The sequence below is a fragment of the Cylas formicarius genome, unplaced genomic scaffold (assembly GCF_029955315.1).
Source record: "Cylas formicarius isolate icCylForm1 unplaced genomic scaffold, icCylForm1.1 PGA_scaffold_4__25_contigs__length_36172078, whole genome shotgun sequence".
Lineage (NCBI taxonomy): Eukaryota > Metazoa > Arthropoda > Insecta > Coleoptera > Brentidae > Cylas > Cylas formicarius.
In genome coordinates, this window is record NW_026844334.1 from 23594758 (window position 1) to 23611914 (window position 17157).

Here is a 17157-nt window from a genome sequence, read left to right on the forward strand (position 1 = left end):
CACTAAGCTTTTTTTTTTCGCCCAAGCGCACGTCATCGAAGTAATAGGTACTGATCGTGCCCGTTTAACTTAACAATTTCATTTTCCATCTTGCAGGTGAGCATTCTACAAATATTTCGCAGTTTTGTCATTTGTAAAACAAAATGTTCACTGAAATAATTGAATTTTCTACTGCGGTTTATTTGTCATTCGGCAACCATCACCGATGGTGATTTCTTGGAAAACCTTATTTGTATTCTCTTAGCTCAGTTGGTGAGCGGTTAACGTCTTTGTTTTACAATAAGGTTACTTTTGCGTTTAAGTATACCGCTTCTATGCAAGTATATACCTTTGCTTGAATGGGAAACACCAATTAAGAATGAGGAAATTTATATTTGAGAAAAGATTTTATGCACCCAAAAAGGAACTGAGGAAGTAGTCAAACTCATTAATATAATTCTACTATTCTAAAAGACGATTGCTTAATTTCTGCCTGATTTCGAATTTGCTGTAAAGTTCATGTTATGTAAAAAACATTGTCCGTGCAATTCAGATTGTGCTATAAGATCCGAGAATTGTAGTTTTATAGCTTTTTTCACATACATTGCTTGAAATGATCAAAGCCATGCCCCCGCACTCCCACTAAAGTCCATAGAGGGAAATACGTACTGAAACCAATTAGCTAATTTGTGATTATTATTAATGTTTCAATGGTCCACGAGGCCAAAATAACCCACACGCATATTTGAGAATTAAAAGATGTTCATTTCATTCAAGAAATTTCATTCATTAATACCGCAAGCAACCTGTATAAAACGGAACAAAATTGCATTACCTTATTTACCTTATCTTAAATAATGTTCCAAATATGTTTCAGGATTTTCCGAAGAACTTATATTAACCAGCCTTCCGTCAGTCGATTTTACATGTTCCTTTTTTGAAAAACCTTGTGTTGAATGAACAGCATTGAAACTGACTTAATCAAACAATAAACGGTGCGTGGTACTGTTATGTTATATCCTTCATCCTCTTCGATTGTTTGTTCTACATGAGATTCAAATGGATTTATAATAATTGTGACAAACACCTTGACAATTATTACAAATTCTGCGTCGCCGCTGACATATAAGATAATTTTTAAACCGACTTCATCAGCATACCGTGTGGCATATAACTTGAAACACCCGCTAAATATAAATATTTCGGAAACTCGTTGGGAGAAATATGAATAACTTTCGCCGATAGACGATTATTTTGGTTACCTGGCGAGCTATGGAAGAAGAGTTGCATTAACTTTTGTAGTTTCTAGCAACTGCAGCGGTATGTGGTCTGCTAAAAAATTGCTTTTTCCAGTGTCTGAAGGTAGGTGAACTAATTCCTGTGATTATTTCACATCGATCGTCAAAGCATACTCTCGTGCTCCATAAAAAATTGACGTTACAGCATTTTCAAAAAACCCGAATTCAGTCCTGATTCTAGTTTTTGACATCATGGTAGCTGTCTATGTCTATTGGTTAGTGGAAATACCTTTCGAGGACAGTATGACTGTAGCTCATAAGTTCTAATTCTTACAAAAATCCATCTCGTGGATATATGTGTTGTAATTTCTGTGGCACACTGTGTATTTAGCCACTTCGGATTTGGCAATAAAAACAGTAAACTTAAAGAAAACTATGAAGTTTATTTTACAACTGATTAGTCAATAACGTACTGTTAAATAAGTGGTATTTTTGTAATCGGTTTAGAGAGGTAAGCGTGTAGTGCATAAAGCGGCTTTTAAAAATTTAATCAACACCATACATTTGTTGCGGAAAACGCTTAATGCAATTAATAATCCCAATATGTGGGAAGATTGGTATCTAATTTAAATATGGAACCGAATCAATGTTTACGATGCTCGCCTTATAGAGGCTGGTCACAATTTTGACCTCCTACGTACCAGCATCTGGCGCCTGATATTAATATAATTGCGTTAATTAAAAACATTTCCAACAACCTTCATAATTCGCAGTAAATCGAAAGAAGCTGATGAGAAACTTAATTCTTCAAAATATTCGTGCTGGGCGGAATTCAAAACGCGTCTGTTCATTGTCGCACTGTGTGGCGCAAGTCTACAGATCGGCGGCCACGCAAATAAGTTGCAACAAAGGAATTCACCAGTGATACGGCCACGTCTGAGACCAACGCTTTTGATCGAGATTTTGTAACCACGCGTCGCGTAATTTCATTTCGTTGCGTATTTTTGACCCACTTATCGGGAGCTGCATCGATTATGTTCCTGTGCAATATCGCTCAGGCAGCTAAATACAAGTAAAGATAAATCGTTCAGTTTTTTACGTTTTGGCTTGGTGGGGGAATTCAACGTATAAATAAACGTGTCAGTCGGACCACTATTATGTATTATTTATATCGATATATCCAGTGTTTTTAGTCAAACTCATCACTGCTATGGAATTCGTGTAGAAGAGTTCTTAAAATATGATAGTGTTAGTGAAATATGGCCGGATTAGTAGGTACACGAAACCCTGGATATTCAATTCCATCAGTTTTTTTCGCATAAATCACAAATGCAAAATGAAACGATTGAAATGAACGGATCGACGGAATTGGGCACATTCGTCGGGAGTTATTAAAGTCTATTCCTAAATGGCGCGGGGTAATAATTCGGAGAAATTCGTTCAGAACATCAAATGCGTCGCCCATAAAACCATATAAATTGGGCAATATTTGAAGCGGGTAATGAACATAGATCAATACTTCTAACGGTGTATTAAAAATTCTCGCATGTGCTGTTAAACTATAGTGTTAATAGTAATAACGATATGAATAAAATGGCAAGGACAGTATCTACATTATTCCAATGAAAAGAAGCTGTCAAAATGTAATATGTAATAATTAGTAGACGAAAAAGTAATTATTTTAAGTGATATTAAAATCCGAGTTTTACAATACATAATGACTCTAATTAGAAACACCAGCATTGCAGGACGTCAAGTCAAGACTAGCAAAACTCTTTGATGATGATACAAAATATACGATTCGAAGAAAAATTCGCTCTATTTTAAGGAACAGAGCCTAGTCTTTGATGGCGCTTGAACAACAGCACATAATCCTTTTAATAAATAGAAAATTGCTATGCAAAACCATGAAGCGTATGCATTTTTGGTGAGAAAAGCATCACTGCCAAGTTTTTTTACTTGAAAACGATGAAATTTTTTACAAAACTTCTGTTTTTGTTGTGTCGAACTTGCAAACGTTTCGCCGATCATCCTGTTGGTTTCTTCAGAGGTTAACTGAAAACTGCAAAATTAGCGATGAAACTCTTTGTTGATAAAGAAAATATAAGAAAAGTATAGAGCAGTACCGCATGTAGCAAGTGCTCATCATGGAAAGTTGTTGGACTTATGTTAAAATATCATCGGGAAAGGAAGAAGACTCAGAGACTGTATTTGAGTTGTGTTTTTTTACTTTTGAAATTTATTGAATTCCGTTTAATATTGTTTTTCCCAATTTTTTATTTTAGAAAATTACCTTGCCATTCAACTACATTTACCCCTAACATTCTTGAAATAAGCTGTAACTCTAAAACTTATAAATTTATAACTAACCAAAAAAAAATTATAACTAACCAAAATTAGTTACTTTCGTGACGAAATTTTCAATAAATTGTGTCGCGTTGTAGTAAATAGTAGGAGATGAAATATTTAAGAACAAACGGAACTACTTTTGTGAAACCCAGTGGTTAAAAGATGTCGTCTTGATTTAATTTTTCCATGCCTGAAACATATATTTCGTCTTATTAACTAAGATGCATCCGTAAAAATGACAATTCTTATCTTTTGGCGTAACTAACATAAACCAATAAACACGACACAATCACCATGATATAAAATGAAGAGTTCAACAACCCGGCAACGTCGCCATTAGGTACCATATCTTCCCCAGTACCGAGCTACGTTTCTTCTCCTTAGGAGGCGGAAAAAACGAAGACGAAGAAGACAAAGAGCGCGCGTGCTTTTTTGCCCTTGACCGTTGCACGGCATTAGATACGCCATAATCGAACGGCTTTTTTCGACGCGATAGAGTCATTGTCTGAGCTTACAATATCGAAAGACATTGATTACCTTTTACTATTCTCGCTAAACGACAAATATCCACATGTGCACCATTTTTTTAATATTCTCTACGTTTGGACTTTAGGCATACTTATGACATATGCATAATACACATTTTAAGTTTTCTTTAGAATATTCATAATATGTAAAATGTTACACATTTTAAAATCGCTATTCTAATCTAAACTTATGGATTCCACGGAAATTGTTTTTTTCGAATGTTGCTATTTTAGTGCATATTGGCCAGAATCTAAACAAACCCCCAAACACATTTGAACAAACAAAGAAAAGTCTGCACACGGGACATTTTGTACTAAATTTCTGTTTTATATTTATAGCACATATTTTTCGAATGTTTACATAAATTAGTAAGTTTCAAGGTTCTTGCTTCCATCTTGTGCGATTTTGTGTATTCATCTGCTCTCATTGGCGCTGATTTAATACAATTTTTGGTATTTTCAGGTATCTCAGGAACATTTTTTAAGTTAAATAAAAAAACATCAACTCATTTTTGTTATTATTTCCGTTAATTTTATTTCATTTTTATTCTTGTTTAACTTGAAGATTAGGTACTAAATACTAATTTCAAAACACCTGTTAATTTGAAAATATATTTTCAAAAATAAAATATCAAAGGAAATTCAGGAATATATTGCAACATGGTGCAAAAATGTCTCTCGATTTTATTTACAGAAGATGTTGAAAATTGACGAGCCCACACATAACATAAAATTGCAAATCAAGATTAATAGTTCATTTAATTTTTAAGTTGATTAAACAAATGGATATGCGCCAAGATTGGATCTTATTCTAAATCTGTGGGCGAATAAACGTGAGTGTAATCCTGTTGTAAGCGATTTGTTATCGATCGTTTTGGTTTATTTCTAATGAGTCTCAATTAAATAACATAATAATCGCGCCATTTATTTTGCTGCATTTTTTTTCGCTCTAAATTTTTAATAGATTTTGACCACGGCTTAACAAGATTCAAGATAATGAATAGCCATACCGAGATAAAATCGAAGCCCGGATATATCATGCATTGTATGAATGCAAATCTTATTATCTACTTTCCCTATTTTGCACTGCTCGGCGGCCATGAAATTGTTTTATCTCACTTCCTAAAGAAGTACGTTTTAGTGAAACGGTACAAAGAAAAATGTTAACTACTTTGCCTATTATTTCCAGCTGGTCTAGACAAAGCTGTACTCTATTGTCCTAATTTGTCTAGAGTTGATTAATTTTTTTAATGGACGATTTAATTTAAGTTTTTATTTCCGCTATAACCAACACGCAGCTCGTTTAAAATTTGGGAGTTGCGAAAAGACTCTCGCATCTCAAACGAGTTTTTGAGAAGTTTATAAAATTATATTAAACGAGAAAATCGCAGATTTTGGTAGCAGGAAAACTTTTTTTTTGGGTTTTCTTTTCTCGACTGATCAAACAAAGAAAGTACAATTTTTGAAACATGCTACTCCACTGATTGGGCTCCATAATCTGAATGCGTCTCCTAAGGGTACCTGTTGATTGTTGGCGAGTTAGTCACGCCATATTTCCTACCGCCTGACTATGCGCATCTGACGCCAATATGTTGCAGGTACGGAACCAACCCTGGGCATTTTTGTTTGTAAAAACCACCTTAGTCCCCCGATTTTAAAAACTTTTACCTATACAATTAGCAACCCAACTGTCGGTTTTTAATTTAAACAGTTCCTCGGTTTAAACCTGCTCAAAACTGTTAATATTTTCAGCGACCTTTCGGAAACTTTGAAACTTCATAAACGATTCCTAATACAAAACGGAAATCCCTCTTAATATTCAATTAACGTGAGATTAACTTAACGATTCCTCAATCTTCGCGTTTACCTTAAATGCTTAAGCAAATCTACCTTTACTTCTTCGATAATACTGCTTACACAGCGACAAAGTCGCTCACGTTCACCTACAACTCTCTCCATCTTTCTTGCACCCGTCGACTGTATTGCAACTTAACCTTCTGTTTTCTTGCGTTTCGTCGTTTCTCTCTCTCTTGTTTCCTTATTCGTTCTATTGAACTTTAAAGTCAACAGTTACGGTTCTCCACGCTACGGGGACGGTACACCGTCATGCCCGATTTCAGCTCGATTGACTTTTCGCTTGGCGCGTAATTCCAATATTTCTTTCTGGAAGAGGAATATAAATAGACGAACGATGATAAATAAATTTAGATATAGAAAACCACCGCAAAAACAATTAGGTGATAAAGTGATTGAGTGCGTTGACGCTGACAAGAATAGCGGAAAGGCTGTAATCAAGGATCCGGGAGTGAAGATTAAGCAAGATGGGCCGATTTTATCTGATATGCTGGACTGTAAAACCAGGAGCAAAATTCGAGTGAGTTTTTTAGCGAGAGCCCAATTAATTTTTTGATATTTTCGGAATAATATATTCCCGTTCTAACATTTTCAATTAAGAACATATTGTCTTACCACTCAACTGACACTTAACGTCAAAAAATTTAAACAATGCTCTTTGTATCAGTACCGTAAATTTTCTATTTTTTTCCCACAACTTTGTATCATGGGTTTCTTTGTTCTATCTGCACGACTCCAGCTTCATGCCTTTACTGCTAAGTGTCTTGCAGCGCAGCACTCGGCTTGTAATCATACATTTTAGTAGGATACGTATAGTGAAAAAAACCTGTTCATCTCCTGAAACATCATCATAGTCTAAGAATATTTTTGCTGTGTCATTAGCTTATGATTATTTTAAGTTTGCATTTAATATTCATAGAAGCGCAGAATTTGATTGATAATTGTCATAAATTTCTGTATTGAAATTTTATTTTTGTTTATCAGTTTCATTGTGGCTTTCATAATTGAAGGAATTTTTGCAAGTTTATAAGATAACATTAATAAGTGCCTATGATATAGCGTGAAAACTAAAATTAAAAGGATGTGTATTTACTTTTAGAAACTGTTTTAAAAATAAAATGATTACTCAAACTTTTAGAGTAATAAGGTTATTGTTTTCGGGATACAGAGTGTCTCACAATGGGTCATCCAATAAATGTACCCGGAAAGCGAAAACTGGATCTAAAATACATGTTGCGCTTTGATATACAGTGAGGACTTTGTATGAGACAATTCTCTATTATTTTTTTCACTGAAAATGACATTTCCGTAAGTCAAAATAGCGGATTGGTATACTTTCCATTTTTTTTTACTGTCACTTTATTTTCAAGGATGTTCAACACATTTTATTAATTCATTTTCAAATGGCAACTAATAACATTTTAAGCGAGACAATTATTATTAATATTATTAGCATTTTTGGTTATTTTTTAAATTCTGCAATCAGAATCTACGTGACCTGAAAAACCAAATCAAACCGTTCGCCATTCAAAAATGACTGAATCGAATGTCTTCAAAATCAAGATTTGAATTTGAAAATAAAGTGTCACATGACCCACTATTGCATAAAAAAATAAACCGAAGCTATACTAAGCATTTTAACTTATGAAAATGTCATATTCAGTAAAAAAAAAGGGATTTGTCTCATATATAACCATCTCTAATTTCATCGCAATATATCAAAGAGTTCAAAAGCTAGAGGGGGGCAACGGACTTTATATCTTTGTTTAAATTTTTTGATCAGGAAAAATCAGTTGAATGTAGTGGGCCTCTTGCAAAACTGTACGAAAATCTGATATTTAATTATCCGCGTGGTCCCGTTGATACTACATTCGAGCCACCTTAGGCAGTTTTTCCGAAATGTAAATTATTTGAAACGTTGCGTGTTGCGTAATTAGTTTGGTAAACTCGGTTTAGGCCATGTTTGTTTAACATGTTTATTCATAACAACTTATTGTTTGACTTAAAATTTTATCGCTGCATTTGGGTGTCTCTTTATCAATCCAATCGTGTGCAACGATATAAAAAAATATTTACTGTAAATAACGATAATGAATGGCGTCGAGCAAGTGTAACTGTCCAAAATTACAGTTTTGTTTGCTTAGTTAACAATCAACTCATTAACTCATTTTAAATGATTAGCTGTATTATTGATTTTCTTCTTGATATGTAAAGGTTATAAGTAGTGTGAAATTGCCAAACCGCTCTATGCATAGGAAATCAGCTAGTTGTATTTATAATTGAATAAGAGTGAATGCATTCTTCTTAGGTCATTACGTTCGGACGAGGGATATGGACGATGCTGTGTTAAAGTCATCGACAAAGAATTTCGTCGTTAATAAAGGCGGACTTAGCCATCAGCCCGAAAATTCTTCCACATACCAGACGCCAATTTCGTTAAAGTATTTCTATTACCTCACGGCAAAAATGTACTTGGGTGATTCCCACTAAAAGTTTTGGAAAACTAAAAAAGAAATAAGAAAAGATGATTTGCGACGATAATCGTTGATAATCATTTTATAATTTGTAATAAAATAATTATATTTGTAAGTAAGTTGTTAATCTGGCAACTCTATTATAGATTCCTATCTTACAAAAAATTATATGGTAATATTTATTAACAAAATCACCTACGTAAGAAATAATTTAGCCAAGTAGACAAATTTGTCTATCAATTCATATTAAATAACTGTTATAAGTTAAAACAAAACGTTTCATGCCTACCTAATCCGTTATCTTAAGCGGATGGTTCTATTGAGGACAATTCCCTCCCATAAGAACGGTGAGGGTTGTTCATGTGTTGAATTCTCCAAAACTTTTACTATAGGGCACTCAACGCGCCAACTTTGGCACTGAATTAAGTCACTAAAAGCGGATTCAGTTTTATTAGCAAGGAAAATGCAGAAATATGCAATTACGTTCTTCCGTATTGATCTGGTAGGTCTGTCTGGTCTTATTGTGGGCTTACAGTTAAAATAGTAATGTTAACCTGCGATTTGCATACCGCTAGTATCGTTGAAAAATCGTCGTCAGGCAAAGTTAAACGTGTTCGCTGTTTGAAACATGATACGGTTATTCATACCCAATTCTGCGCAGATCAAGCATGCTAAAAGTGTCACTTTAAGGCATCAACTTCGTTATTCACGATCGCGAGCCACACATTTCCGGTATTTTAGTCACGGGTTTGGGGGCGATCGGATAGTTTCTGTAGATTTTAGCCATTGATGGTATTTTGAAATTTGTCAGTTCTGATGGTCACGTCACGCGTCACTGAGTAAATGCATTCGTGATATTTGCAAAAATGTCCTAAAACTAATGGTGGTAGAAAATGTGTAGTATGCAATACGTTCATTTATGAAACTTACTCCACAAACTAAAGACTAAAGTGTCGTTTATAAGCCTTGTTGCATTATATACTATTTGAATGTCTTAATGTCACCTTTTGTTGAATATTTTAAAGCTCAAAATCTAGTTATTCTTATATTGTTTATGTAGTATCAGCAATATTGAAAAGAATGTTTAAATTTTGAAGTTTTTAATATGATGATTCAATCTAACCTATCTAATGGCATGACATAGTTTGACCATAAAGACAAACTTAAAAACGGATTAAAATTTTTTTTTTTCATAATTTTTAACGAGCATTCGAAACTTTTCTCCAATTTGATCAAAAGTATTCTTAGTTTAGTTTCGAATATCGCAATGGGCTAACACATCCTTCTTAACTACTACGCTCGGTCACCGAACCATTTCATTCTGGGAAGAACGAATTTCCCGAAGACCACCGTGCTGCAGCGTCAATGAGTCATTGATAAAGGTATTTCGGTCGAGATTCTCCAATGGAGTTTTAAAGGTGCCGAATGTATTCTATTGTTAATAATTTTGTCCTCATATGCGACAGAAGTTTTCGCTATACAGGATTTCCTAAAATAGTTTCAATGTTAGTAGAAACATAACTGGATAACACATTTTTTACTGACGGGTCCAAAAAAAGGTCTGCTGAAATTATACAGCCCAAAAGCAGAAAATAGATAACAACTATTGTGTGAGTTTCCTCTAAATAATTTGACCAGTTATTGGGTCAGTTATTATGTTATCCCCTTCAGCAGTTCTTTATTCTTTCTAAGCAATTGTGGCCATGGGCGCGTGTGATAAATATATATGCAGGAAGTTTACAAATTGCATCAGATAATTTAATTTGCCAAAGTAAAAATGCCGAAAGGGATGGGCAAAATCAACAACGATTAAAACACATTTGCACTTTAAATGACGGGGCCGGCTTGAGTATTTTACGCAACTTCGTTACCAAATTTTATTTGCGAATATAATACTCAACGTAGGTGGTCCTTTTTGTTATTTAGCCAAATTTAAATGTTAATAAGGATTCATTTTTGGTTATTCACTACGATAGATAACTTTCTTTTTTTCAATGACATTTTAAAACTAATCAAAAATGAATTATAACTTAACTTGGGGTGTTGGTAACAACTTTGTAACGCCAAACGGTAATCTTTGAAACTAAATAATTTTGGTTTCTACTTCCTAGTCTAAATGTATTCACGTATCAAGCGTCCAAAAAATGTTACTTGAAACTTCAGCTTCATTCCTGCATGTTTCCGGTATTTTAGTCAAGTGTTTGGGAGCGATCGGATGTTTTCGGTACATTTTAACCATGGTACGCTGCAGTCAGTTAATTATGTTTTGCGTGTGCAAAAATGTACCCAAAAACTGATGCTGTAGAAAAAAAGTTTATTAAGCACTCATTCCTCTGCTTATCTGTTAACATTGTTTGGAGAACTGGTCTATAGGATTTTCAACAATGGTCCAAACCCTACGCAAACAAAAACCTCTTTGCCCGCACATAGTTCAATGACAAAGCGTGAAACAAATATTATGAAATCCCTCTACCGTTGACACTTTGTCCGCATTACAGTCGATTAATTTCCAACTTTGTATAAGAATGACAAACAAAATTTTTGATTGTATTAAATTAACATGACACTATCAAAACTTGTTTCAGGAGCTCTTCTCTCAACTCCAGTTCAGTACAGAGACGGCCTTGCCGCCGGATGCTCTCCGTAGAGCATTGGCGGAAAGTTTCTTCGATCAACAACGCTTTCAACTCGGTTTCATGGACGACGCCGCAGAATGTTTCGAAAATATGCTGCTACGCATACACCAACACGTTGCGCACGGTCAAACTGAAGACGCCTGCGCAGCACCGCACTGCGTCCCGCATCAAAAGTTCGCCATGACCCTGGTGGAGCAATCGGTTTGTGGATCTTGTGGAGCCACATCCGAACCTTTGAGCTATACTCAGGTAACAACGTTATTAAACAATTTAATAACGCAAATCCACCCGAGAAAACTAATTATGACTGTAAGCGATTTAAATGGATTGGTTTACCTTGGGTGATTTCTTTTGCTGATTGCAGTTCCATATAGGCTTATGTAAATTCGCATAGGAGAGGTTTTTCATTACGCAACATAGTTGATAAATTCTTTACGGCGTTTAAACTGATTCGAATACTTACATTAACTAGCCTGTCATGATATTATTGGATTTTCTACAAATTGCTAAAGCGAATTTTTTCGTTTCAGATGGTTCACTACGTATCAACCTCCACACTAGTATACCAAGTCAGGAATAATGCTGCAAGAACTAATCCACCAGATTCGTTTGGAAAGCTTTTGCAAAAAGCGGCAAGCATGGGAGATGTTAGATCATGCCCGGTAAGTAAAACCAATCAAAGCGCCAACCAAATCTTCCCAGTTTGCGTTTGTTAATTATATGTGTGTTTATTTTAGAGTTCTTGTGGTTCAGTCATTCAGATCGGTCGGTCGTTGATGAACCATCCAGAGATCGTCTCAATAGGATTGGTTTGGAATTCAGAAAGACCTACTTTAGAGCACATTATGGAAGTTTTCTCATCTATTGGTACCAATCTGCGGCTTGGCGACGTATTTAACAGCGTAGTAGACACGAGATGGGCCGAAACGTCTATACACAATTTGGTTGGGGTTGTCACATATTACGGGAAGCATTATTCCACCTTTTTCTTTCATACGAAATTAAGGGTATGGATCTATTTCGACGACGCAACAGTGCGGGAAGTTGGACCGAGGTGGGAGCAAGTAGTTGAAAAATGCAGAAAAGGTCGTTATCAACCACTGTTACTATTGTATGCTTCACCTGATGGTACACCAGTAAATACAGAAAGTGCTCCGAAACAAATAACTCCTTTTTATGGAGATAAGAAGAATTCCAGTCACCAAATCATTAGACGCTCTGTAACACCAAGTCCCGAGAAGCCAATGATTGGTAATACAAGGAGAGCAATAACTCCAAATCCAGAGAGTTCGCTTTTGAATCAAAAGCCACCGCTACCCCAATTATCGCGACCATATAATGAGTATCAGAATTTGTCTATTATTCAAAAGAATATCTACCCACCATCCGAAGCGCAGAGTTGCGATCAAATAGATGGCTGCAACGACAGAAAAGAACCAGATTATATGACTAGAAAGGCTTTAGATTTTAATAAACCTCACATCAATGTCCACAGAACACTAAGTAATAGTTCTTCGTCAGGAATAGAGGGAATGTGCATTCCCGATCATCTGAATATACCAAGACGAAGAGACAGTGGAAACTGGAGTGGAGATAGGAACAGTGCCTCTTCAGCATCTTCGACGACGATGGAGAATCCATATTTATATCTGGTTGGAAAAATGCCACCATGCGGTGGCAGCAGCGTTCCTAGTAGCCCAACTAGAATCAAAAGCGACTCATCTAGTGGAAGTAGCGGAATATATGATGCAGGTTATGACTCTTACTCTTTATCCTCTAATGATAGTTCCGGCATGAGCACATTGCAGCACTTAATGAAAATAGGTCACTTAGCTAAAATTCCAGAGGACTATAGTAACATCAATATGAATCAAAATTCGCAAAGTTGTGATGTTTTGTGCGACGAAGCAGACGAGCTACTAGTCAAATCGAGACAATTAGAAGACGAACACGATTTAGTGCTTGCCTTAGCTCTCTGTAATGCTGCTGCTACAAAAGCCAGGGCGGCAATGAATGCACCGTATAATAATCCACAGACTTTAACTTTGGCTAGGATGAAACACAATACCTGTATAATGAGGGCTAGAAGTCTACATAGAAGAATGACTCAGAATCAAACGATTCAAAATAAAGAAAATCCTCCGGAGATCCGACATACAAGAGAAGGAAGCAGCGGAAGTGGCAGACATTCCAGACAAAATTCTCGTGATAAGGGTCAACATTCAAGACAAAATAGCAAAGAACTTTTAGTTTCAGAAAAAGAAAAACCTAAAATTATAAAAAACATCGAAATTTATGCTACACTTCCGAAAAAGAAAGATAATCTAAAAGCCAAAATGAATTCCATCAACATTGACGATGAGGAATACGTACTTTATGATAAACCGCCCAGTAGGGAATCAAGGTCAATTTTCTCCAGATCAAAGACCAAGGATGTTCAAAAACTAAAAGAAAAGAGGTCTAGAAGTGAAGATCGACATAAATTGTCTCAGGACTTCTCTATTGCTCCCGAGATTATTACCGGCAAAGATACGTTGAAAAAGGCAAAAGAGGAAAAAGACAAAGATGAAAAGAAAGATAAAGATGGAAAACCTAAAAAGCAACACAAAATTAGAAGAAAGCTACTCATGGGTGGTCTAATCAAACGCAAGAATCGCAGTATGCCAGATTTAACAGACGCGAATTCTGACGCTGACGCTAAAGATGCCCCAAGCGAAACTGTCGACGATAGTTCTGTAGGAATAAAAGTTAATTTGGAGCCCCAACAAGGAATAAATGGCTATTTGTCTGAGGGACACTTGGAATTCGCTGGTACCAATGGCAATCCAAATTTAGAACGCAGCAAGTTAATGAGAAAAAGTTTCCATAGCAGCGCGGGAAAAATATTAACAGTTGCTAAAGTTCCTCCACCTCCGCCACTCAGAACCACTTCCCAACTTAGTACATCTAAGCTGAATTCAGTTGAAGTGGAGGAGAATGGTGAAAGGCCGCAATTTCCGTTAACAACCGATTACCAGCTCCAACAAAATCATTATAATGATAGTTATAATGATCAAGTATCTATGTCACTGCCATACTATCACAATAATTCCAACAGTTCGTACGACGATGATTCATACTTTGGTGCATCTTCGAGGACAGTAGTTACACATGCAGACGTCCATCAAGAACAAAGCTCCATAAAACTTTCACCAAGTAATATCGATAGCGGTGTGGATGAGGTCGATTGCCTTCCTTCTCACAGGATGCCAATTCTGGAACTTCCTCCATATCCTAGCCCTGTAGCTTCAGCCATTCACTCACGGCAAGCCAGTGAAGATTTTCCTCCACCTCCACCGCCATTAGACTTGTCAGCATTAGACGAACATCTGCCACAACTTGCAAAAAGTGAATCCCCCGAACCTCCTGCCCCAGACGGCCTTCTCGCACAGTTACAAATCAAGAGAATGCAAATTATGACTTTGGATAATGTCTGTAAAAACAAAACTCCTATACTTCCACCAATAAAATGTAGTGGAGAAACTTGGCTGAAGGAGCTTCAGGCTAAGCAAGCTGCATTGAGAATAAAAAGGAATGACGATGAGCAACAAAAAGGTACTGACGAAATTAACACCCAAAGGTATCTTCCAGGAGACGCTAAAATAAAATCTGTTAGAGATTTAGCTTCGCAATTTGAAAATGGCGACTCAAATAGTGCTTCGAAAATAACCAATATGAAGCCTTTAACACAACATATCTCTGAAGCAGTTACGACGATACAAAATAACTCACCTGTTTTAACAGTAAGAAGAAAAGAAGATGAAACTTGCACTAGTGTAGGTCCAGAACAAGTAGCTGAAGAAATAAGAGAAGTAGAAATGTTGACGTCGGCAGTGAACAAAGCATTCGGGTTAAATGAAGATATAAATGAAGAAAATAAAAAGCAAAAACTTGGTAAAAAAAAGAGTGTTTCTTTCTGTGATCAAGTAATTTTAGTTGCAACTGCCGAAGAACAGGAAGATGATAGTTATATACCCAATCCAATTTTAGAAAGGGTTTTAAGATCAGCTGTTAATAAACCTGAAGCAATGGCAATTAGGCAAGAAATTAAGGCACTCAAAGAACAAAATGATTGCGCTCATCAATCTCCAACACCAGTTATAGAACTTACCAATAATATGTCGCACAATACAATGAATGAAAATAATCAAAAACCTTTGTATATTAGAAGAAATTCATTAGATAATTTGCTGAGCAACCACAACTTTAACGAAGCAAATCAATCAATCAATAATGAAATGTATCAATCTCATTTTGCCAATCATGTGCCGTCACATCAAAATTATTATAGTTATGCGACGCATAATGTTCAAAACACGACAAACATTCCCGACTCTCAATATAGCCATTCACAAATGCACAATCAGAATCTATACAATCATAGCGGAATTTGTGGAAACCAGATTCAACATCAGAACCCACAAAACCATCAATATCATCGACAATATGATCATTTAAATGGTCAACATGTTAGACATGGAGATGAGCGGCAGTATCTTCAGATTGGTTTAACTGAATCCCAGTACAAAACTGCTCAAAATTGCACAAATTTGGGCTACCATAACCAATATATTCACGAGGCACCTCAAAAGAACATTGTAAATGACATGTATAACTCAAATGGTCATTGCAATGATCCACCCTCATATAGACCTTCACCTTATCAGCCAATTCCTCCAAATTCTCAAGTATATGGAGTTCAATATTTAAATAACAGAATGCAGAGTTCTCCTGTGCCTAGAATTTCTCAGGAACACCACAATCAGAATCAAACCTATAGCACGATATTACCCAAATCATATAATTCTTCTCAGATAAGACAAGCCACGCCAAGTCCAGTAACTTTCCCCAACAATCCAGTTTACCAACATCCACCATCACCAGCGCCATCTCTGAGCTCTAATTACAATTATCAATCGAATATATATCGCGGTCCGATAAATAATAATACAAATCATCCAACATATCAAAGGCTTGCCCCTCCAAATGATTTTCCCCAAAACTTTAACCATGACGCCCAGCAATATAATCGAGGTGTGTCTGTCAACGATCGTTCGGAAATCTACCAACGAGTGCCCTTGCTGCACGGCGACCCTCAAGATGTGTATCCTCAAGCAGGAAAACATTTTCCATACCAACATAATGCACCCCCAAAGCAGTTGAATAAAAAAACTGTAAGTTTTGAACCGGGCACTAAAGGGTGTGAATCACCCACGCCAAAGCCAGTTGTGACACCTATTATTGTGAACAATGCTAATAACAGTATACCAACGGACAAAACTAAGTGTAATCTGTGCCGAAAGAAAAATGTTGTAGCAGCTAATTTGTACTGTACTGACTGTGAATTTTATATGTCTAGGTTTAAGCCGAGAAGTTAGCAGTTGCCCATTCGGAGAGTGTTTCCCAATTAAGACTTGTGTATTTTTTTATCTATGGACCATGTTGTTGGGCGATTTATGTGCAAATTTTTTGACAAATGAATGTGATATTCCTTTTAGAGTGTAGAGATTTTTTATTTTTTATAAAGATGCAGATCTCATAAAATGTATAAAATATATTGTTGTATAAGTTCAAAATAATGTAAAAATAAAAACAATAAGGAAAATTTGCGTTTAATTAATTATGACGAAAAATTCAGGACTAAATATTATTTACGCAGCAGTTATATGTTGACCAGCGATTCCACAACAATCAAAAATTAGTATTTCTCATAAGTTTTTGTAATGAAAGCAGTCAAGAAAACCAAAACTGACAGCCTCCATGTCTCCATGGTAACCTTAAAGAGGATAGACTCGGAAAAAAGAACAAACATTGAAAGAACATTTTGGTTCGGTATGGAAAGGTTTTGTTCATACATGTTCGATAAAGAGAAATTTTATTTATCTAGTTTTGCTGTGGGCGAGATATTTGTTCTGAGGAATGTTCTTTTAGTTCAACCTAAATGCGCACTTTGCCGCAAAATTCTAAAATTATTATTTAATTTCAAATAACTGTTGATGTGATTTTTGAATTTTAGAAGATAGACAAATAAAAATGTGTTAAAAATTATATATTCATTTGC

The 17157-nt window shown here is 35.7% G+C and overlaps 1 protein-coding gene across 5 annotated transcripts in view; it reads left to right on the plus strand.

Annotated features, from left to right (window-relative positions):
* Positions 1 to 16692, plus strand: part of LOC132700784 (uncharacterized) — a 63220-nt gene extending 46528 nt beyond the window's left edge. For 3 of the 5 annotated variants that reach the window (XM_060668312.1, XM_060668313.1, XM_060668315.1), the window contains 3 exons: positions 11007 to 11306; positions 11588 to 11719; positions 11795 to 16692. In XM_060668312.1, coding sequence (XP_060524295.1) covers positions 11007 to 11306; positions 11588 to 11719; positions 11795 to 16474 — 5112 coding nt within the window. In that variant the 3' untranslated portion in view covers positions 16475 to 16692. Of the gene's footprint in view, positions 1 to 2112; positions 2290 to 6086; positions 6468 to 11006; positions 11307 to 11587; positions 11720 to 11794 lie in introns of those variants that run through there. The other 2 variants (XM_060668317.1, XM_060668314.1) reach the window with 2 other exon arrangements.
* The last annotated feature ends 465 nt before the right edge of the window (positions 16693 to 17157 follow it).